This window comes from Mustelus asterias, chromosome 8 (genome assembly GCF_964213995.1).
Source record: "Mustelus asterias chromosome 8, sMusAst1.hap1.1, whole genome shotgun sequence".
NCBI classification, from domain to species: domain Eukaryota; kingdom Metazoa; phylum Chordata; class Chondrichthyes; order Carcharhiniformes; family Triakidae; genus Mustelus; species Mustelus asterias.
Genome location: NC_135808.1, coordinates 127,774,437 through 127,797,582, shown reverse-complemented (window position 1 = coordinate 127,797,582; position 23,146 = coordinate 127,774,437). Strand labels below are relative to the sequence as shown.

Here is a 23,146-nt window from a genome sequence, read left to right as displayed (position 1 = left end):
GGGTCCTTAATTATGCTGGCTGCTTTGCCGAGGCAGCGGGAAGTGTAGATAGAGTCATTGGATGGGAAACTGGTTTGTGTGATGGATTGGGCTACATTCATGACCTTTTGTAGTTCCTTGCGGTCTTGGGCAGAGCAGGAGTCATACCAAGCTGTGATATAACCAGAAAAAATGTTTTCTATGGTGCATCTGTAAAAGTTGGTGAGAGTCATAGCTGACATGCCAAATTTCCTTAGTCTTCTGAGAAAGTAGAGGATTTTGGTGGGCTTTCTTTCAGCATGGGGGGACCAGGACAGGTTGTTGGTGATCTGGACACCTAAAAACTTGAAGCTCTCGACCATTTCTACTTCGTCCCCATTGATGTAAACGGGAATGTTCTCCATTACGCTTCCTGAAGTCGATGACAATCTCCTTTGTTTTGTTGACATTGAGGGAGAGATTATTTTCACCGCAATAGTTCATCAGATTCTCTGTCTCATTCCTGTGCTCTGTCTCGTCATTGTTTGAGATCCGACCCACTACGGTGGTGTCGTCAGCAAACTTGAAAATCAAATTGGAGGGGAATTCGGCCACGCAATCATCGGTGTATAAGGAGTATAGTAGGGGGCTGAGAACACAGCCTTATGGGGCACCAGTGTTGAGGATGATTGTGGAGGAAGTGTTGTTGCCTAGCCTTATTGATTGTGGCCTTTGAGTTAGGAAGTTAAGGGTCCAGTCGCAGAGGGAGGAGCTGAGGCCCAGGCAACGGAGTTTGGAGATGAGTTTTATAGGAATAATGGTCTTTATTTTGTTGGCCAAATTTGAGCCGTTTGTTTTATAGTAGAATTTTTTTCCGTTTTAATAAACACTCTTCTCAAGGTGTAGCAAATGGCAAGAAGGACTGTGAAATATTAAGGGAGGCAGATAGCAGATGCAGTTTGATGTTACTGAGGGTATTTGTGTTATTTTGGATGAAAACCAGGATTGGGAGTATACCCTCGACGGAGGAATACTGAAGGCAATGCAAGAACAGGAGTTTAAATATCTAATGTTCTGGAAGTGCAAGTATGGAGACACAATGCCATCATAACACAAGCCAATAGTGATTTATTTTATACATAGAGGGATATTTTAAAAAAATAATGTTGAATTCATACAAAATCTCAGTTAGGCCACAGTTAATGTACTATGCACCCATTATAGAAATGATATTGCATTTTAACCACAATGTGTTTACAGTGTAGAGGGACCAAAATGATGCATGGGCAGGGGAAAACAGTAAGCATTAGGGGAAACTTGAGACACTGGGGTGGCACAGTGGTTAGCACTGCTACCTCACAGTTCCAGGGATCTGAGTTTGATACCGGCCTTGGGTAACTGTGTGGAGTTTGCACATTCTCCTTGTGTCTGCATAGGTTTTGTCTTGGTGCTCTGGTTTCCTCCCACAATCCAAAGATGTGCAGGTTGGGTGGATGGTCATGCCAAGTTGCACCTTAGTGTCCAAAGATGTGTAGGTTATATGGATTAGCCATGGTAAATGTACAGGGTTACGGGATTAGGGCAGGGGGCGGATGGGTCTGGGTAAGATGCTCTTTTGGAGAGTTGGTGTAGCCTCGATGGGTTGAATAGCCTCCTTCTACACTGTAGGCATCCTATGGTTCTATTTCTACTGAAGAGGATTGAAATGAGATTTAATGAAGGTTAGAAATTGTTTCCTGCTGGTAAGTTGGTAACGAGGAGTCATCAAGCTAAATTGTCAAAAGTGAAGAGAATTTTCTTTAGATCAAGCTGTTTGAGCAGCTCCTTAGAGAGTATTTGTGACAAAGATGGGTAAATATTTGAAGGAGGAGAAGACACAGGACTATGGGGTGGAAGCAGGGTACTGGAATTAGTTTTGTTTTCCTCTGGCTGAATAACCACCTGAGCTATTAATGTACATTTCTCAATAGTGAATGAATGGTGAGTACTGGTAATAAGAATGAAAATTAGATGAAATGTGACTATGGTTCATTATTGACCTTGAGATGAGCTTCCAACTACATTTCTGCACCATTGCGAAGATTGTCTGTTTCCATTTTGCGCTGTCACTTAATTCCACTCCTGTCTCAGTTCACTTGCTGCTGAAACACTCATCTGGATCTTTACTTGGCTATTCTGATGCACTCCTGGCAGGCCTCCCATGTTCCACCCTCCACAAATTCGAGGTCAACCAGAGCTGTGCTACCTCTCACTCTTCCTTGCACTAAATGCCAAGGAATATTTGGATTTTTAAATTCCCATCTTTGTTTTCAAGTCCCTCCCTCTCTCTATAATCTCCAGCTCTACAACCCTCCTGAGATACTTATGCTTCACTTGAGCATTCTCGATTTTAATCAATCCACCTTTGGTAGCCTTCATGGGTGCTAAGCTCTAGAATGCCTTTCTTAACCCTCTGTCTGTCTCTCTCTCTAATATATGTCCTAATATATGAGCTGGTCAGGTGATGTTCTGATGAAACCTCATTGACTCGAAATGTTACCTCTGTTTCTGTCCCCACAGGAGCTGCCTGACCTTAGTTTATTTTATCAAATTTCCACATCTTGCAGTGTTTTACTTTGCCCTAATATCTCCTTTTGTGTCTTAGTATCAAATGTGACTTTATAACACCCCTGTGCTGTGCCTCGATGTTTTAATACAGTTTGGTGTGACTGCAATGTTTGTGACTGGGTTTTTTTGAGTGGGATGTTGACATTGTGAGGCTGCAGGTCACGTTCATGTATGTTGATGAGTGCTTATTGCATGCTTCACGTGTCATGTTTTGCACATCTTCCCCAATGAACACTGAAATACACAGATAGCTAAATCTCAGCTAGAGGACTTTGTAGAGTTTTGAGTGCCCCTAGTGTTAAAATAGCCAGAGTGTGTGTGGATTGACCAAGATGATACCAGGAGTAGATATCTAACTAGTTATGTGGTTGCTCCAGTTGACACTTAATTTCACATGGCAGAATAGTTAGTGTGACATCGGTTTAGAAATGATTTTTATGGTCATATTTCATAAAAGCAAGTTTAAGTTTTAAGTTTGTTTATTAGTGTCACAAGTAAACTTACATTAACACTGCAGTGAAGTTACTGTGAAAAATTTACAAATTTGTGAGTTGTTTGTAGAGGACCAAATGTGAATCTGAAACATGGAAAACAAACACCATGCCCGAGAATCTCCAAAACAGCCCACTGGGAAATTTGCAAGTATACCTTCTGTCCACTTGATGAGAGGACCGGGCCACATCCCATTTTGTTAAATCAAGCACACGATTCTGGTGTTGTTCCCTGTTGCTGAACGAGCTAGAACCACTGTGCTTGCTAAAGGAGTAATTTCAGGGTTAGATGTGGAAAGAATCCCAGCATCCAGTGATGGGTGTACTTTGCCAGTGTTGTACTGATGCTTTTTGATCTAAACTGGAGTGTCTAGGTGCAGTCTGGGTTCATGGGTTGATTCGATAAAGTTTTGAGTGATCAATAGAAAAGGATCGATTTATTATTGTCACATATATTGGTATACAGTGAAAAGTATTGTTTCTTGCGCGCTATACAGACAATGCACACTGTACATAGAGTATGTAGGGGAGAAGGAAAGTTTGAAAGTTTATTTATTAGTGTCACAAGTAGGCTTACACTAACACTCCAAGTTACTGTGAAAATCCCCTAGTCGCCACACTCCGGCGCCTGTTCGGGTACACTGAGGGAGAATTTAGCATGGCCGATGCACCTAACCAGCATGTCTTTTGGACTGTGGGAAGAAACTGGAGCACCCGGAGGAAACTCACACAGACACGGGGAGAACATGCAGACCCCACACAGACAGTGACCCAAGCCGGGAATCGAACCCGGGTCCCTGGTACTATGAGGCAGCAGTGCTAACCACTGTGCTGCCCTGAAAGGAGAAGGTTATTGATGTATTTTGGAGCTCCAGGGTTCCTATTATTTGAACAAAAAATGCTGGAAAAATGCAGCAAGTCTGGCAGCATATGTGGAGAGAGAAACTGAGTTCATGTTTCGAGTCCAATATGACTCTTCAAAACCATTCTCTCTCCACAGCTGCTGCCAGACCTGCTGAGTCCGTCCACACTTTTATTTCAGATCTCCAGTGTCCACAGTATTTTACTTTGGTTTCCATTATTTGAAATTCACAGCCAACTTATTTTAATTGAGAACTGAACTCACGGCCGGGGCATCTGTGTCTGGATGCAATGTTTAATGTTTTGTGTTGCCTACCCTCAATTTGTGGGCGCTCTCCCAGAAATTTACTGAGTCTGTTTTGTGTCGCTGAGCCTCCGGTGTAGAGTCTAGTCAGGTGGAAGCAGAGATAGATGAATTGAGTGCAGATGTCAGCACAAATCAGGCATGACTAAACTTCCCAGCAATTCTCCAATCTGTGTTCCTATTGACTGAAGCCCTGTGCCTGGGAAGCAATAAAGCGATGGATCCAAAAAAAACCTGCATCCAAAAAGTCCACGTTCCATCAGTTCAGATAAGTCTGACCTGTTCAACATCATTGTATTTTGTTAATCCTGCCATGATGTCTTAAGGATGCAGTCACACCATTCCTTTGTGCTGCTATAGGGTGGCACAGTGGTTAGCACTGCTGTCTCACAGCGCCAGGGACCCGGGTTCAATTCCCAGCTTGGGTCACTGTCTGTGCGGAGTCTGCACGTTCTCCCCGTGTCAGCATGGGTTTCCTCCAGGTACTCAGTTTCCTCCCACAGTCCAGAAGACGTGCTGGTTAGGTACATTGGCCATGCTAAATTCCCCTCAGTGTACCCAAACAGGCACCAGAGTGTGGTGACTAGGAGATTTTCACAGTAACTTTATTGCAGTCTTAATGTAAGCCTAGTTATAGTGTCATAGAGGTTTACAGCGTGGAAACAGGACCTTTGGCCCAACTTGTCCATGCTGCCCTTTTTTTAACCCCTAAGCTAGTCCCAATTGCCCGCTTTTGGCCCATATCCCTCTATGCCCATCTTACCCATGTAACTGTCTAAATGCTTTTAAAACTTTTAACATTTCTTGTGACATCAATAAATAAATTTAAAACTTTTTAAAAAACTTATTGAGCAGGTAACAGCAGATCAACAGCTATGACATAACTGAGCCAAGTCTGACTCAATTCAGTTTGCCTTTAAACTAAATTGACTATGGGTTTCAAATTTGTATCGCTTGGCTCCTACTGCACGTAAATGGTCACCCTACCAAAAGCAGTGTGATCCATGAATAGCCTTTTATCCTCTGCCTATAACTGACTGTGGGATACAGCAGTGAGACCCCCTTTTGGGGCAATCAGGCTTGCATGGATTGGGTATGAGAGCAATGGAGCACAGCTCCTGCTTGGGGTTGCCTAAGTTTAATAAACCACAGAATGTTTCGGGGTTTTTTGTGTGTGTTGCTCAAACATTCACTTTCAAAGCATTTAAAATTTTCTGCGCACAATTGGCAGCCTACAGCACTCTACAAATAGTTCTGCATGATTATTGATCTCAGTCTAGTTACGTAATATTTTGATTTTATTTATTATTGTCACATGTATTAACATCGTGAAAAGTATTGTTTCTCGCGCTATACAGACAAAACATACCATAGAGAAGGAAGCGAGAGAGTACAAAATGTAGTGTTACAGTCATAGCTAGGGTGTAGAGAAAGATCAACTTGATGCAAGGTAGGCCCATTCAAAAGTCTGACAGAAGCAGGGAAGAAGCTGTTCTTGAGTCGGTTGGTACGTAACCTCAGACTTTTGTATCTTATTTTCCAACGGAAGAAGTGGAAGAGAGAATGTCCGGGGTGGGGTCCTTAGGGTTATGCTGGCCGTTTTGCTGAGGCAACGGGAAGTGTAGACAGAGTCAATGGATGGGAAGCTGGTTTGCGTCATGGATTAGGCTACATGCGCGACCTTTTGTAGTTCCTTGTGGCCTTGAGCAGAGCAAGAGCCATACCAAGCTGTGATACAACCAGAAAGAATGCTTTCTATGGTGCATCTGTAAAAGTTGGTGAGAGTCATAGCTGACATGCCAAATTTCCTTAGTCTTCTGAGAAAGTCAAGGTGTTGGTGGGCTTTCTTAACTATAGTGTCAGCATGGGGAGACCAGGACAGGTTGTTGGTGATCTGGACACCTAAAAACTTGAAGCTCTCGACCTTTTCTACTTCATCCCCGTTGATGTAGACATGTTAACTGCAGACTTGGACAGCATGTTGCTCCATTGAGTTTTCTGGATTACTGCTGTGCAACCTGAATGGTCATTTACATCATGTATCAGCAGATATGATTGTGTCTGGCTAGCTATTGCTTCCATCCCCTTCTTTCTGGATTATTGATTTCAGAACCACTGAAGTCTCTGCGCGTTCTTGGAGCCTTAAATTAGCACAGGAGACATTTTCCCCAGCATACTCTTGCTAAGGCTGCCATCACATCGATATTCCAATCTATTTCATTAAAGCAAAACACTGCGGATACTGGAATCGGAAACAGAACAGAAAATACTGGAAAATCTCAGCAGGCCTGACAGCATGTGGAGAGCGAGTAGAGACAACGTTTCGAGTCTGGATGACCTTTCATCAGAGCAGCTCATCCAGAATTGAAACGGCTCTATTCCATCTCCACAGATGCTGTCAGGCCTGCTGAGATTTTCCAACATTTTCTGCTTTTGCCCCAATCTATTTCCTTCCCCTGTTTCTGTATCTTTAATATTTTTTCTCTCTGAAATGCTAATCAGATTCCCTCTTAAACATTGCTTGATTCAGCAGCTATGTGTACTAATGCCCAAATGATTCTTGGCATTAAAAATGCTCCTTCTAACATCTCCTAACTTCCAATTGCTTTAATGTTGATCTTTCACAATTTATCCATTTTGAACACTAATTTTAGATATTAAAAGTGCCTGACTTTCAAATCGTCCACTTTTCAGTAACACCACTCAAACTTCTAATGCCTAGAACAACAATGGAAGCAGGTTTGTATGGGAATGGCATCCCCTCCAAGTCATTTATATTCGTATTGAGCCTTTTGGAGAGCCTTTAACATAGTAATATGGGTTATCTGACCAAAGAATAATGGAAGAGATGACTAAAAGCTTGGTCAAAACGGATGAAGAGGGATGGGGGGATTTCCAAAGCCTGAGGCCTAGGTAGCTCAAAGCACAGTTGCCAATGGTGGCCAGGCTTGGGCATGTATCAACATTGCTTCAGCGGTGTCTCAAAATGATTGAACTCCCGAGTGTTCTTGTGCCAAAATTCTATTTTCTGCACTTGAGATTTCTTTCCATCTGCTATCCTTTTAAAACTATCTCCCAGGTGAGTGCTCCTCAACTGCATTTGCCACATATCTGCCCACCCTCTAACCTGCTTTGTATCTCCTGCAGTCTTCCAAATTCTGTATTTCTCTGCCTTCACCTTTGTATTGTCGACAGAAATCTAATATTCCTTCAATGCTCATGTCCACATCATTTTATCAAGCGCAAGACTAATTTGTGGACTATGGCACTAACTACAGGGTATAATCAAATTACTTTCAAGTACAGTATAACTAAGACATATTTTTCTTCCTTTTTTAGAAGTTGCCTCTGATATGTCTGTACGCAGTCCCTCAAGACCTAGCAGTCCTATGTTCGATGAAACAGTAAATTCCAGACTATCCAGCAGTCCACCCAGATCCACTTCAGTGTGGGGAGGTCTTGTTTCCTCACATAAAAAAGGTATGCTCTGAATTGAAAATCACCACGGATGTTATCCCTCAGTGTGTGGGATCGCAGCCTACTTGTACTGAGCTGTACACTGGGCGGCACAGTGGTTAGCACTGCTGCCTCACAGCGCCAGGGACCGAGGTTTGATTCCCAGCTTGGGTCACTGTCTGTGTGGAGTTTGCACGTTCTCCCCGTGTCTGTGTGGGTTTCCTCCGGGTGCTCCGGTTTCCTCCCACAATCCAAAGACGTGTTGGTTAGGTGCGTTGGCCATGTAAAATCCTCCCTCGGTGTAACCGAACAGGCGCCGGAATGTGGCGACTAGGGGATTTTCGAAGTAACTTCATCGCAGTGTTAATGTAAGCCTACTTGTGACTAATAAATAAACTTCAAATCAAAGATTCCTGGCCCTCCGGATGAGCTGATTTGAGGCAATAATTGGAAACCCATAAGCACTTTTAAACTAAGTTTGCATTGGGGGAGAGGAAATTGGATGAGGCTCCCAGTGCTGATCCATCAGACTGGGCTATGTAGAGCTCTCTCTTATTCTTTCATGGGATGTCTGCATTATAGACCAGCATCTGTTGCCCATCAATAATTGCTCTTGGGAAGGTAGTGGTGAGCTGCCTTCTCAAACTGCTGTAGCCCCTGGGGTGTAGGTACACCCAGATTGCTGTTAGAGAGGGAATTCCAGGATTTTGTCCCAGGAACAGTGATATATTTCGAAGGAAGGATGGGTGGGAGGCTTTGAGGGGAATTCCCATGTGTCTGCTGCCATTGTCCTTCTAAATGGCAGCGGTTGTGGGTTTGGAAGGTGCTGTTTCAGGAGGCTTGGTCAGTTGCTGCAATGCATCTTGTCGATGGTACACACAGCTGTCACTGTGCAATGATGGTGGAGCGAGTGGATGTTTAGTGTGGCTGATGAGATGTTGATCAAGCAGGCTACCTTATTCTGGTTGATGCCCAACCTCTCGAGTATTGCACTCGTCCACTCAAGTGTAGAGTCTTCCATCATGCTCCTTATTTACACCTTTTTGATGATGGACAGGCTTTGGGGAGTCAGGAGGTGAGTTACCCTTTGCAGAATTCCCAGCCATTAAGGCACTGGTAGTAATTAGTCTTTACACTATTAGTCTGGTTAATTTAAGTTTCTGGTCAATAGTAAGCCCCAGGTTGTTGTTAGTGGGGAATTCAGTGATGGTATTGCAATTGAATGTCAAGAGGAGATGGTCATTGTCTGGCATGAATATTATTGCTACTTACCAAACCAAGTCTAGATATTGTGTTCGGGGTCTTGCTGCATGCAGGTACAGTTAGGAGTCACGAATGGTGCTGAACACTATAATCATCAGTGAACATGCCCAGTTCTGACCTTGACGAAGCATGTTTGGGCCTAGGACACTACCCTGAGGCACTTCACTAAGATATCCTGGACCGAGGTTATTGGCCTCCAAAAATCACAGTCCATCAGTTTTCCCATTATTCGCATTGACTTCAGTTTTGCGAGGGTAGTGGAATGCTGCCCTGATGTCGAGAGCAGACAAGTTCAGGTCTTTTATCTATTTTTGGACCAAGGCTGTGATAAAGTCAGAAGATGAGTGGTCCTGACAGAACCCAAAATTGATATTGGTGAGCAGGTTATTGCTGAGCAAATGCTGCTTGATGCCGTTGACACCAACACCTTCCTTCACTTTGCCGATGATAGAGTATAGACTGATGGGGAGGTAATTGGCCAGATTAGATTCTAACACACATTGAGGTTCATGAGGGCTGTTGGCACTTGTGAATCAGGATGTTTGTATCTTCAGGAAAGCACGAGAGGCAATCAGTCATTTTGATGCTTATCTCGACATGTCTTCTGATTTAATCCCTGCATTTCAGAATAAATAATAGGAAAGGTTTGGAGCAGATATCTTTATTCGGCAATGAATGATTCTTATGCTGTTTGATAAAAAGGTAAAGAAGGATGGATTTGGACCATGTGGATTACTGCTGCCAGGTATGTTTATATGGTGACTAACAATGCAACAAAGGATCATCGGGACTCGAAACATCAGCTCTTTTCTCTCCTTACAGATGCTGCCAGACTTGCTGAGATTTTCCAGCATTTTTTCTTTTGAATGCAACAAGTTCTGTTTACTTAAAGGGGAAATGCAACCATCTGGCTTTTAGTTTTCTTTGTGAAATTTTGTGCTTACTGTTACTGGTTCAATTTTTTCTTGGAGCACCGAGCACTTCCAGATCAAGTATACCACAGTTTGATTGCAGACTAGTGCCCCTCTCCACTCTGCCCTGACTTTACTGCTTCACAGGTACCCCCAACCGCACTGCAACAGTTTTCAATTTCCATGCTCGTAGTAGAATTGCTAACTTAAATTAGAGGCAATGGGAACCCATTCCCACTGTGGATTTGGTGTGCCACTGGTCAAGGTCTCTTCATGGGGACTGCGGAGACTTTCTTCTTGCCCATCTCTCAGATTTGAGCCCACAGAAGTGAAAGGGAAATCTTTCTGAAACTCAGTCTCTCTGCAGTGGCCTCTTTTTACCCAACCAAAGCAACTGGAGTTATGATTTATTATTTAAATGTGCAATTCCTAAAATCATTTTGATATAGGATTGCTTCGCATCGACATTCTTTTCATGTTTGCTTTCTACTTTTATATTTTAGTTGTCTCTTTCACGCCTCTTAAAAAAAGGAAGCAGGTGAAGTACAGAAGTGTTATCTCGGATGTCTTTGACGGCACTATTGTGAGCTCAGTGCAGTGTTTGACTTGTGATCGGGTAAGTGTGTGCAACTAGTGGCAACTCCGTCCAATACAACTTGCAGCTTATGTTCAGCAATACTGAATTTGGTAAATTTGTTTGCAGTATGTAGCCTGTCACAGCTTTGAGGGACCTAATAGTACAAATGGACCTTGTGCTTTCCTTTCTCCAGTTTTTGTTGTTGTTCTTTTGACAATTGCAGGCTGGAATCCTCTCGCCAGCTTTCAGCCTATCTAAGTTTAACTGCATTAAAATGCACTGCTGTATTCCTGCATATCGAGGTGTGTGGGTGGGGGGTTTGACAGGGCTAGACAGACTGGATGCAAGGATGATGTTTCCCTTGGCTGGAGGGCCCAGAGCAAAGGGTCATGGGCCCAGGATACGGGGTAGGCCATTTTGGACTGAGATGAGGAAAAACCTCTTCACTCAAAGAGTAGTGAACCTGTGGAATGCTCTACCACTGTGGATGTGGAGACTAAATCACTCGATGCATTTAAGAAAGAAATAGATTACGAGACACTGAAGGCGTCAGGGGGTATTGGGGGGGTGTAGGCGTTGAGTTAGAGGATTAGCCATGATCATGGTGAAGCAGGCTCAATGGGCCAAATGCCCATCTCCTGTTTTCTATGTTTCCATGCCCTTGCTAATCTGGATATATTTTCTGCTCCAATTTACAGTATCAAAATCCTCCATGCTTTTGAAAAGTGCTGTCATTTCAGTTGGCCTATTCTGTTTTAATGCAAGGAGCCCAAGTTTGTCCAAAGTCTCCTAACAAAGCTTTTCATCAGTGCTACTGTAGTGAATCATCTTTGCATCCCCTTCATGGTCTTAACATCTTTTTCAGTTGTAGCGAGCTAGCGTACTGTGTTCTGTATTTAGAACTACCCCTCAGGAAATGATCTTTTGAAGGTGCAGTGGTGCAATTTCACTGAATATTACCAGGTATTTAAAAAAATAATTTTAAAAGGTCTCAATTAGATAGGGTTAGGGTTAATGCAGCTGATGCAGAAAATCTATCTCTTGTAATGAGGTAATCCAGAGCAAGTGGGTATAATAAAATAAGAGCCTTTTTTAATTAATCATTCATGGGATGTGAGCTTAGCTGGCTAGGCCAGCATTTATTATCCATCCCTCGTTGCCCTTGAGAAGGTGGTGGTGAGTTGCCTTCTTGAACCGCTGAAGTCCATGTGGTGTAGGTACACCCAGAGTGCTGTTAGGGAGGCAGTTCCAGGATTTTGACCCAGCGACTGGAGGAGGCTGACCCATTTATAAGTGAACCAGGAAGAACTTTCATGCAAATCTGGAATTCACTTCTCCCAACCACACTCTCTCTCCCGTTCTCTCTCTCCTGTGCTCACCCAGGTTTGTCCATGCTCCAGCTCCCTTTGTTGAGCAAGGGATATGCAAGGTACAGCGAGCTTGTGGGGCTGAATGGCCTGTGCTCCTAGAGTACCCAAACTGCATTTAGTATTCTAACCGATCAAACTCGTGATTTGCATCGGTTTAGCATTGCATCTTTAGTTTTTGTATTTTGTGTCCCTATTGATATAACCTAGGATCACATATATTTTCGTTCTGTTCAGCTTTATCAATTTGCTTCACTCCTTGTCTGGTTTTCAATTGTAAGATTTGCTGGCCATCCATAAACCAAACTGTCCAATTCTAAAACTGGTCATTCCATCTACCAAATTAATCCTGCGAGTAACCATGGCGACACTCTCCTCAATCTAGCTATTTGATTGAACCCAATCCACTGAAGAATAAGTAGGAAACCTTAACTTCCGAGACCTGAAAAGCGAACTATTTGGCTCTCGAATGCGGTGACAATGACAACGAGCAAACTTAGCTCATTTGGCTAAAGCAGGATGCAAATAGCACCAAGGTCGTGTGTTCGATCCCGTGCTGGCCAGCTGCAATTACCTGTGCTTATACAACCCTAGCTCCTACTAGCTCTCGGGCGCAGTGACAATGACGAAGGGGACATCGTCACTTGGTAAGAGGCGGAACAAGACCCACGCACTCTGCCGGTGATGTGGGGCTAAAGCACTTCACCTGCAGAAATCAACCTGCGGTAAATGTGCCTACCCTGCCAAGAGGAAGTATAACTGGAGTGCTAACGCCAAAAAGAGAAACATAATTGCTGCAGGAGGCATCTGAAGATGGTGTATCGCGGATTCAGGAAAGGATTCCGCAGAGGGACCACCCCAAAGCCCAGACGTTCCACGATGGCTTCCTCCCGCACTGCATAAACTACCAGTGTATCAACAAATAAAGCTATGGTTTGGAAAGCTCGACCAAACCGTATGCAATCCTGCTGATGAGTGCAGAAATCTGCTGCCTCTGTTTTGTATAAGATTGCTTTTAATTAGAAGGACTGGATTTATTTTACCAAACTAATCATTATCCTTGGCCAGACTAAATTGAGCTAAAATCTAAATACTTGGCTGGGACAAATTGACTCAGTCTTTTGTTGTAAATTGGGTAACTCCTGTATTGTAAATTGTCTGGATTCTGCTGGGCCAAACCTTTTTTTAAATATATATGTATTTAAAAGTAATTGTCAAGTGGGTGGTCACCCGTAATCTAGGAGCAGTTGCATATCATCACTCAGCAGGTATTTAGAGTGGATTTGAGATACCTTAATGGTGTAACAATGATCATGAAATTGGGTTTAAGTGTTCCTGTTGATGTGACCCAGGGAGAGCTGTGTACAATATGAAGTGGGATTAAGGGACTTGATGCATGATATATGCAGCTACCACGTGGACTGTAATGTACTGCTCAATTTTGCATACGGTCACAGTATCTGTGAAACTGCTGATTTCTAAGCAGGTAGGAGTAATCAGTCATTTGCCCTTGGGATTGCTTGGCATTGATGCTGACGCTACTTGTGAAAGGGAGGTGTTTGATTGCTCAGCACAGTGAATTCTGTACATTAATTACATCATGCTTAGTGTGCAATGTACCTTTCTTGTATTAAAAAAATCCAGGTAAACAATCCAAGCAGATATTAGGGATGCAAAAAGGTTATGTTGGGGAGGGGTGAAATTAGTTGCTGTATAAATCATTAAATTATAAGCTTTAGTGCACAATGAGTGCAATCAATTAGCATCTCCTGTTTGCATGAGTAGTTAGTATATTTGGTTGACAGCCTCTCGGCCCCTGCCTTTTCGTTTTGGTTGCCTCTATAACAGTAGCTGTCCAAACCTAGAAAATAGAAGCAGGAGTAGGCCATTCGGCCCTTCGAGCCTGCTTCGCCATTCACCTTGATCATGGCTGATCATCGGGGCAGCATGTTGGCACAGTGGTTAGCACTGCTGCCTCACAACGGCAGAGATCCAGGTTCGATTCCCAGCTTGGGTCGCTGTCTTTGTGGATTCTGCACGTTCTCCCCGTGTCTGCGTGGGTTTCCTCCGGGTGCTTCGGTTTCCTCCCACAGTCCAAAAGACATGCTGGTTAGGTGCATTGGCCGTGCTAAATTCTCCCTCCACGTACCCGAACAGGTGCTGGGAGTATGGCGACTAATGGGATTTTCACAGTATCTTCATTGCAGTGTTAATGTAAGCCTACTTGTGACACTAATAAATAAAAAATTAAATTCAATTAAAAATAATCAAATTCAATATCCTGATCCCGCCTTCCCATCATATCTAGGTAGCTGTGTGTGTTAGTGTGCACACCAGAGAATGATGTGTATCACAGTCATTGCCATAGAGGCACGCAGCACGGAAAAGGTCCTTTGACACATCAAGTCTGCACCAACAATAACTACCACTAAAGGCGCACTAATCCCATTTTCCTACAGTTGTTCCACATCCTTGTATGTTATGAGATTTCAAGTGCTTATCCAAATATTTTTTAAAGGTTGTAAGGTTTCCGGCCTCCACTGCCTTCCCAGGCAGTGCATTCTAGAATCCACCACCCTCTGAGTGAAGAGGTTTTCTCTCAAATCCCCTTAATCTCCTGCTAAAGCTGTGGCCCCCTCATGATTGACCTCTCAACCAAGGGGAACAGCTGCTTCCTACTCACCTCTGAGCTGTATCAGTACTGACAAGCAGTCTATGACCAGAATGGTATCTTGCCTCTTTTCTTGGTGACTGGCAATCCTAATATGTAACTGTGGCATCTGTTCATTTTCTTGTTTAGTTTTTGCTTTTTTTTTTTAAACCTCTGGCCTTTTTCCTGTCTGGGTTCCTTTGCCTGTAGGTGTCTACCACCTTGGAGACCTTTCAGGATCTCTCTCTGCCAATCCCAGGTAAAGAAGACCTGGCCAAGCTACACTCCTCAAGTCACCAAATGTCCTTGGTGAAAGCAGGATCATGTGGTGAGGCATACACTCCACAAGGTTGGATCGCATACGTCATGGAGTACATTAAAAGGTATGTGTCAAACATTGGGAGGGAAGGAAATAAAAGTTTAATTAAAACATCTTAAAGCTGCTTCCGTGGGAGCAATGCAGTTGCAGCCTTTTGAAATTAATATTTCTGTGTTTATCTTGTAGTTGGTTCTGGGGCCCTGTGGTATCTTTGCAGGATTGCCTGGCTGCCTTTTTCGCTAGGGATGAACTTAAAGGTGTGTAAGGATCCTGAATGCAATTAAAATACTTTTTTGGGGTGGGGGGGGAGGAGATGACATAACGGTCTCTGTATGTCGTGTTAAATGAGAAAATTACAGTAACTTTGTAATATAGCACAATACACTTCCTGTGACGCTCAAAAATAAACAAAGATTGTATCAAAGAATATGTTGTGATTTGTCAACAAGTTGTGGTTACATTGGCTCAAGTGGGCTGGTATATCAAAGCGCAGTCTGGCATCATACTGTGTCCTACAGTCTGGAATATTGGTAAATCAGATCATGTTCTGTGCTCATTTGAAGAGGAACTGGGTGTAATGCAATCAGCCTTTGTGTCTCTGGGGGAAGAGGAAAAAAAAATTTTTTCTCCTGCTCCTTGCTATCCAGAGATGCCCGTTGAAAAGGTTTTGTGGAAAGTTTTGTATTTTTCACATTCATTGGATGTGAGCTTCACTGGTAAGGCCAGCATTTAGTGCCCATCTCCAATTCTCCTCGAGGAGATGGTGGTGTGCTGTCTTCCATAAGTTCAATTGATAGGCTTGCTAGGCCTTTTCAGAGTTAAGAGTCGACCACATTGCTGTGGGTCTGGAATCACATGTAGACCAGACCAGGTATGAATGGCAAATTTTCTTTCCATAGAACCATAGAAAAATTACAGCAAAGGAGGAGACCTTTTGGTCCATCTTGCCCATGCCAGCCTGAGGGCACTCAGGTGCCCTTTCTAATCCCACCTTCCTGCACCCAACCCATAGCCCTACAGCTTTAAAGCACTTAAGGTGCAGATCCAGGTACTTTTTAAAGGAGGGTTTTCCTAAATGACAGTGAACCAGATAGTGTTTTTACAACAATGTGGGAGTTTCATGGGCACCACGTACACCTGTTTACATTAGGTCAAAGTGAGATCAATTATAGCTTGATATAACTTTACTTACTGTACTGGATTACTGTACTCTTCTGAAATGGACTTAATGGGCTAAAGGCCTCCTGTGCCATAATGACTCTAGGCCACATAAAGTTTTGTACCAATTGAGTGGATGGTAAAATCTGGCAGTTTTCAAAACCGGGATGTGATTGTTTCCAAATGGCAAACAGGAGGAAGTTTGTTGAATCAGTGTGTTTGTTGCACACCATTCTGTTTATATCCTTTCTAAAATTATTTTATGATATTACAGGTGATAACATGTACAGCTGTGAAAAGTGTAAAAAGTGAGTACAGTGCATGTTTCTGTTGTCTTTGGTCCGGTTTGAATGATTAGATTTATATTAAACAGCCTCTTTGTGCATCTCGTTCAACAATGTTCTGACGGTATCGGTATAGTCATTCTGATGTGGAGATGCCGGCATTGGACTGGTGTGGGCACAGTAAGAAGTCTCTCAGCACCGGGTTAAAGTCCAACAGGTTTATTTGGTATCACAAGCTTTCGGAGCACTGCTCCTTCCTCAGGTGGTGATGAAGGAGCAGTGTTCCAAAAGCTCGTGATTCCAAATAAACCTGTTGGACTTTAACCTGGTGTTGTGAGACTTCTTACTATAGTCATTCTGAACTTGGGTCATTGGCTTTTAATGAGTAATAATCAAGCCATCTTTGGTTGATTATCTGGAGCTTTTTTAATTCATTCTGGAGTATGGGCATTCCGAGAAAGGCCAGAATTTATTGCGCAAACTAGAAGCCCTTGAAGTGGTTGTGGTGGTGGGCTGCCTTTTTGAACCAGTCGAGTGGTGGAGGTGCACGCACAGTACTGTTTAAATAGGCAGTGCCAGGATTTTAACTTGGATTATTCATACATTTCCCAGCCCGTTGTGACCAGAAATGTGTGGGGTAGCGTCAGAGCAGAAAGGCACCATGAGGGAAAACTAAACAAAATAAAAGCAGGATAGTCTGGAAACCACAGCACGTCAGTTATGATCTGTAAAGAGAAAAGCCAGGTTAATGATGCACTGGCTATGTAACTTTTCATTAAAGCTTAAGATATGCAGCAACAAACGTTAACAGAAAGAGAAAAGAAATGGGGTCAATGAGGAGCATACTTCAAGGCTGGCAAGCCTGTTGCCGATGCAGCAGCACAATAGAAAAGGCTGCAAAAACCAGAAGTCTGAAATACAAAGAAAACACTGGCTGTACACCAAGTCATCTCTTGAAATATTCATTCTCCACAAAAATAACATGAATTTATAAGATACCTTTAATATAAAACATCCCAAGGTATTGCAGCAGGTGCAGCGTTTGATACCAGACTGCATAAAATGATAATAGGGCTGTTAACCAAATGTTTGGTCAAAGACGTAGGTGTCAAGGAGGAAAAGAAGTGGAGAGGTTTAGGGCAGAAATTCCAAAGCTTAAGGTCTTGACAGCTGAAGGCACAGGATGTGGGCATTTGTAGTACGGCCAACATTTATTGCTCATGTCAGGTTGCCCTGAGAAGGTGGTTATGCGCCACCCTCTTCAACCGTAGAAGATTTGACTCAACTGAGAAGCCTGTTAGGCTCATTCAGTCTGCAGTTAAGAGTCAACCATCTTGGGGTGACGCTGCAGAAATATGCATTTTATTGCCATTCAGCTTTGTAACCTTTTGGGGAAACTCCAGATTGGAAAACCGGAAGCCCTGAAAGAAATCAACTTTAGAGGAGCAACTCTATTTATTCACAAAAGGTAAAAGGATATTTAGAATCTCTTTGTGTAACTTTTAAACTTTAATGCAAATTGCATTTGGAAGTATTAATCATGAAGTTTTAATAGTTTACCGTTCAAATTTCTAGATTTCAACAAAACAAACCATCTTTTGTGGTACATTACTGATTTTCCAACAGTTGTTAAAGTTTATTTATTAGTGTCACAAGTAGGCTTACATTAACACTGCAATGAAGTTACTGTGAAAATCCCCTAGTTGCCACACTCCGGCGCCTGTTCGGGTACACTGAGGGAGAATTTAGCATCGTCAATGCACCTAACCAGCACATCTTTTGGACTGTGGGAGTAAACCGGAGCACCCGGAGAAAACCCACGCAGACACGGGGAGAATGTGCAGACTCCACACAGACAGTGACCCAAGCCAGGAATCGAACCCAGGTCCCTGGCGCTGTGAGGCAGCAGTGCTAACCACTGTGCCACCGTGCTGCCCTTCACCTTTCCTTCTACTTACCATTTTTGATTAGTTTCAGCATCATTAACGTAACATTAAAATATTAATATGTAACAAAAACTTGAATTTATGCTTTCATATCCTATTTGCAGCTGCCTTCTATAATGTGCAGCCAAAGTTATTGTAGTTGCACAAGGATCTTATAAACACCCAGTATCTGTGAAATACTAGCTCAAGTTCATGATCATAAAACAAGAGAACATTGGTTCACACTGGCAAAAGTAAAAAACCCAAGATAAGGAAAAACTTCACACGAGACTGGACCCATGCAGTTAACTTCAGATGGATAGTGGAGGCATGGACTGAAGACCATTTAAGACTCAGCTGTAGAGCAGACTCTTTATCAATGGATGAGCTAGGATGTGACAAATGGCCTTCCTCATACATAGCCACCTTGTAGACAGACTTCCAGCTATTATTCACAGAATTCAGAACGGTGTTAGATCAATGGGACTGAAAGTGATAGGGACAAGTATAGACTGAGGTGATCGAGCTTTCCACAGGTTGCTATGGTTCCTTATGGTTTGAGGGCAGTGGGGTCTCGGGAATATTTGTGATGTGCAATTCACGCCTGGGTTGAAGTTTAGAGTAACTTGGATAAATTAATACATTGTTGTTCTATTTGGACACTTTGGAGAGGAAATGGGGGATCGATCGGCTGAGTATCTGTGCAGATCTTTCCCTTATGAACTGGGTGATAGTCTCTCAAACAGTAGATTGTGTGTGGTCTGTGCAAAATTGCCCTTTTCTAATTTGTGCTTTCTAATCTCAGCAATGAACAGTTAATTTAAAACTTCTCTTTATGCAGATTGAGAAATGGAGTGAAATTCTGCAAGGTGCAGAAGTTGCCGGAGGTAAACTTCTTCAATCATTTTAAATCCCATGTGTTCATTCTTAAAATCTAAGCAAATAATTCTTTGAACTTTCAATAATTCATTCTAGGGAATCCTGAGCTGCTCCTTCAAATAAAGGCTGATCGTATGATTTCCTCGCCTATTATGTAATTGCCGGGATATATTTGTATTAAAGGGAATGTAATAGGCACTTATCTACTGATCTACAGAGTTGAAGTACCGTAGGGCCCAGTGAGCTTGCAGACCAGAAATTCCAAGGTTCAATCTTTGGCCTCGGACAATTTTCCAGTTGGGTGGTGCAGTTAATTCTGCTAAGAGAGGAGGGGTGTGGTGGGAACATTGTTCCATTGAGTCAGGAAGTGTTAGTTTCAAACCCCACTCCAGGACTATAACATTTAAATGGTCTCTGCTTACATCAGCATGGGCGGCACGGTGGCACCATGGTTACCACTGCTGCCTCTCAGCACCAGGAACACGGGTTCAATTCCGGCCTCGGGCGTGGAGAGTGTATGTTCTCCCCCTGCCTATGTGGGTTTCCTCCGGATGCTTCAGTTTCCTCCCACAGTCCAAAGATGTGGGGGTTATGTTGATTGGCCATGATAAATTTCCCCTTAGTGTCAGGGGGATTAGCAGGATAAATATGTGGGGTTGTGGGGATGAGGCCTGGATGGGCTTGTGGCCAATGGGCCACAAATGGCCTCCTTCTGCCCTGTAATGATTCTATGATTCTACCTCACTGCTCTTGCTGTGGGATCTTGATTTGTATATAATATCTGCCATATTTGGCCATATAAATCACTTCATTTTAAACTAATTAATTGTACGTGGAGCACTGAGTTATCACATTGTATGCCTTTTTGTTGTAGATTTTGTGCATTCATTTGAAGAGGTTCAGACATGAGCTCATGTTTTCCACCAAAATCAACAGCCACGTGTCATTCCCTTTGGAAGGACTTGACCTTCAACCTTTCCTCGCTAAAGACAGCCCTTCTCAAATCACGACTTATAATCTTTTATCAGTTATCTGCCATCATGGTACTGCCAGTTGTGAGTATCGCAAACCGTTGTTTTAATGTAATACCTTTGACTGGGTTGTAGCTTTGTTGTGGAGGTTATTACGACACCAATTTTTTTAAAAAGTTAAGGCAGTGTATTTTGCTTCAGATGTAACTGGCTATCTGATCGAAGACAGAGGGTGGTGGTGGATGGAAAATTTTCGGACTGGAGGCAGGTTGCTAGCGGAGTGCCGCAGGGATCGGTGCTTGGTCCTCTGCTCTTTGTGATTTTTATTAATGACTTAGAGGAGGGGGCTGAAGGGTGGATCAGTAAATTTGCTGATGACACCAAGATTGGTGGAGTAGTGGATGAGGTGGAGGGCTGTTGTAGGCTGCAAAGAGACATAGATAGGATGCAAAGCTGGGCTGAAAAATGGCAAATGGAGTTTAACCCTGATAAATGTGAGGTGATTCATTTTGGTAGGACTAATTTAAATGTGGATTACAGGGTCAAAGGTAGGGTTCTGAAGACTGTGGAGGAACAGAGAGATCTTGGGGTCCATATCCACAGATCTCTAAAGGTTGCCACTCAAGTGGATAGAGCTGTGAAGAAGGCATATAGTGTGTTAGCTTTTATTAACAGGGGGTTGGAGTTTAAGAGCTGTGGGGTTATGCTGCAACTGTATAGGACCTTGGTGAGACCGCATTTGGAATATTGCGTGCAGTTCTGGTCACCTCACTATAAGAAGGATGTGGAAGCGCTGGAAAGAGTGCAGAGGAGATTTACCAGGATGCTGCCTGGTTTGGAGTGTCGGTCTTATGAGGAAAGGTTGAGGGAGCTGGGGCTGTTCTCTCTGGAGCGGAGGAGATTGAGGGGAGACTTAATAGAGGTTTATAAAATGATGAAGGGGATAGATCGAGTGAACGTTCAAAGACTATTTCCTCGGGTGGATGGAGCTATTACAAGGGGGCATAACTATAGGGTTCATGGTGGGAGATATAGGAAGGATATCAGAGGTAGGTTCTTCACGCAGAGAGTGGTTGGGGTGTGGAATGGACTGCCTGCAGTGATAGTGGAGTCAGACACTTTAGGAACATTTAAGCGGTTATTGGATAGGCACATGGAGCACACCAGGATGGTAGGGAGTGGGATAGCTTGATCTTGGTTTCAGATGAAGGTCGGCACAACATCGTGGGCCGAAGGGCCTGTTCTGTGCTGTTATGTTCTATGAATGCTAAACCGAGGTCCCATCTGCCTGTTCTAGTGACCCAATTGTGATCCTATGTCTATTATTATTCGAAGAGTGGAGAGTTAAGTTGTCTGCCGAATAACATTTCCCTCGACAAGTTCTGAAATTGGGGTTGATCAGCTTGATTTGATTTGATTTATTATTGTCCTATGTTTTGAGATACAATGAAAGTATTCTTTCTTGCGCGCTATACAGACAAAATATACCATTCATAGAGTACACAGGGGAGAAAGAAAGTATAGGGTGCAGAATGTATTGTTAGTTACAGCTAGAGTTGTAGAGAAAGATCAACTTAATCTAAGGTAGGTCCATTCAAAAGTCTGATGGCAGCACGAAGAAGTTGTTCTTGAGTCAGTTGGTACATGATCTCAGACTTTTATATCTTTCTCCCCATAGGAAGAAGGTGGAAGAGAAAATGTCTGGGGTGTGTGGGGCTCTTGATTATGCTGGCTGCTTTTCCGAGCCTGCAGAAAGTGTAGAGTCAATGGATGGGAGGCTGATTTGCGTGATGGGCTACGTTCACAACCCTTTGTAGTTTCTTGCAGTCTTGGTTAGAGCAGGAGCCATACCAAGCTGTGATACAACCAGAAAGGATGCTTTCTATGGTGCATCTGTAAAAAATTGGTGAGAGTTGTAGTGGACATGCCGGATTCCCTTAGTCTTCTGAGAAAGTAGAGGTGTTGGTGGGCTTTCTTAACTATAGCATCAGCATGGAAGGACCATGATTGCTATTTACAAAATATTATTCACACAGTGATTGCTGCATTGGGTTTTGGTTTTTTTTAGGCATAAACTTCATGCTATTCTCAAGGTTTATTCACTGTCCAAGTAATTAAAATTTGTTCTCATTATCCTTCAACCAATATTAATAGAACAGATTATTAAATCTTTATCTCACTACTGTTTGTTGGACCTTGCTGAGTATAAGTTCACTGCCTTGTTTCCTACATTTCAACAGTAACTCTGCTTCAAAAGCACTTTAATTGATTTTAAACTATTTTAGAATGTCACATGGCCATGGTGATTTATAAACCCAAGTCTTTTTTGTTAGGGTGTAGTTAAATATGGTTTGTAGATGCATAAGAATTCCAGAGATCGTTTCGTTCATTGTGTCTTTACTACTCTCCATTTTAATTGTTGTAGCCCATGTCCCAATAGCAAACTTGTGGTAAAGGTTGGTATAGTCACATGATACCTCTTCTAACTTCTCCCTTGAACTCCTAATGATTCAGTATTTAGATTTTTCCAGTCATTGGAAACAGTCCACCTGTAAGATTTCATCATTTTAAAAGCCTTGAATTATTTTGAATCAGTATTCATAATTTAATTGCTGCATATTTTCCTTGACTCTGATACAATAATGCATGCAGTGGCTCAATAGGGACTTAATAGATTCCACATCACTTCCTACCTTTTATATTTAACATTCCTTTGTATAAATCCCTGAGTCCCAATTGTTTTTGTTCACCCTTTTCCAAGCTATTTAAAAACTGTATCATGTATTGAAGAGAAATGGATTGGGGGTGCGAGTTGGTGAGCATACCTGCTTTCACCTAGAGGGTAACACTTATGGAATGAATTGCCAGAGATGTTGGTTGAAGCTGGTAGTTCCAAAGGATACTGGAGACAGTTAAAATGTGTTGCTCGAAGGAGAGAAATTAATGGGTAGGGTGCAAAGTCTAGAAGGTGGTCTTCATCTAAATTCTTCAGGTCAGGTAGGTTATAACTCTGTAATCTGCTGTCTGAAAGAATCCTTCCTTTGCCGTTCCTGAGAAGAAGGGAGAGAATATGTTTGCCGCATGCCATTTGTGGGGGAATGGTAGCTTTTAAAAAAAATTCATTTTATGGCATGTGGGCGTTGCTGGCTATGCCACATATATGGC

General features: G+C 42.8%; 1 protein-coding gene and 1 pseudogene across 3 annotated transcripts in view; both read left to right on the top strand.

Annotated features, from left to right (window-relative positions):
* The window catches only part of usp33 (ubiquitin specific peptidase 33), a 76,989-nt gene that overhangs the window by 31,448 nt on the left and 22,395 nt on the right, over nucleotides 1-23,146 (top strand). For all 3 annotated transcript variants that reach the window (XM_078218946.1, XM_078218948.1, XM_078218947.1), the window contains 7 exons: nucleotides 7,561-7,701; nucleotides 10,355-10,467; nucleotides 14,656-14,828; nucleotides 14,951-15,021; nucleotides 16,197-16,230; nucleotides 18,973-19,018; nucleotides 19,885-20,065. In XM_078218946.1, coding sequence (XP_078075072.1) covers nucleotides 7,561-7,701; nucleotides 10,355-10,467; nucleotides 14,656-14,828; nucleotides 14,951-15,021; nucleotides 16,197-16,230; nucleotides 18,973-19,018; nucleotides 19,885-20,065 — 759 coding nt within the window. The remainder of the gene's footprint in view (nucleotides 1-7,560; nucleotides 7,702-10,354; nucleotides 10,468-14,655; nucleotides 14,829-14,950; nucleotides 15,022-16,196; nucleotides 16,231-18,972; nucleotides 19,019-19,884; nucleotides 20,066-23,146) is intronic.
* LOC144497982 (large ribosomal subunit protein eL37-like) lies at nucleotides 12,285-12,698 on the top strand (annotated as a pseudogene).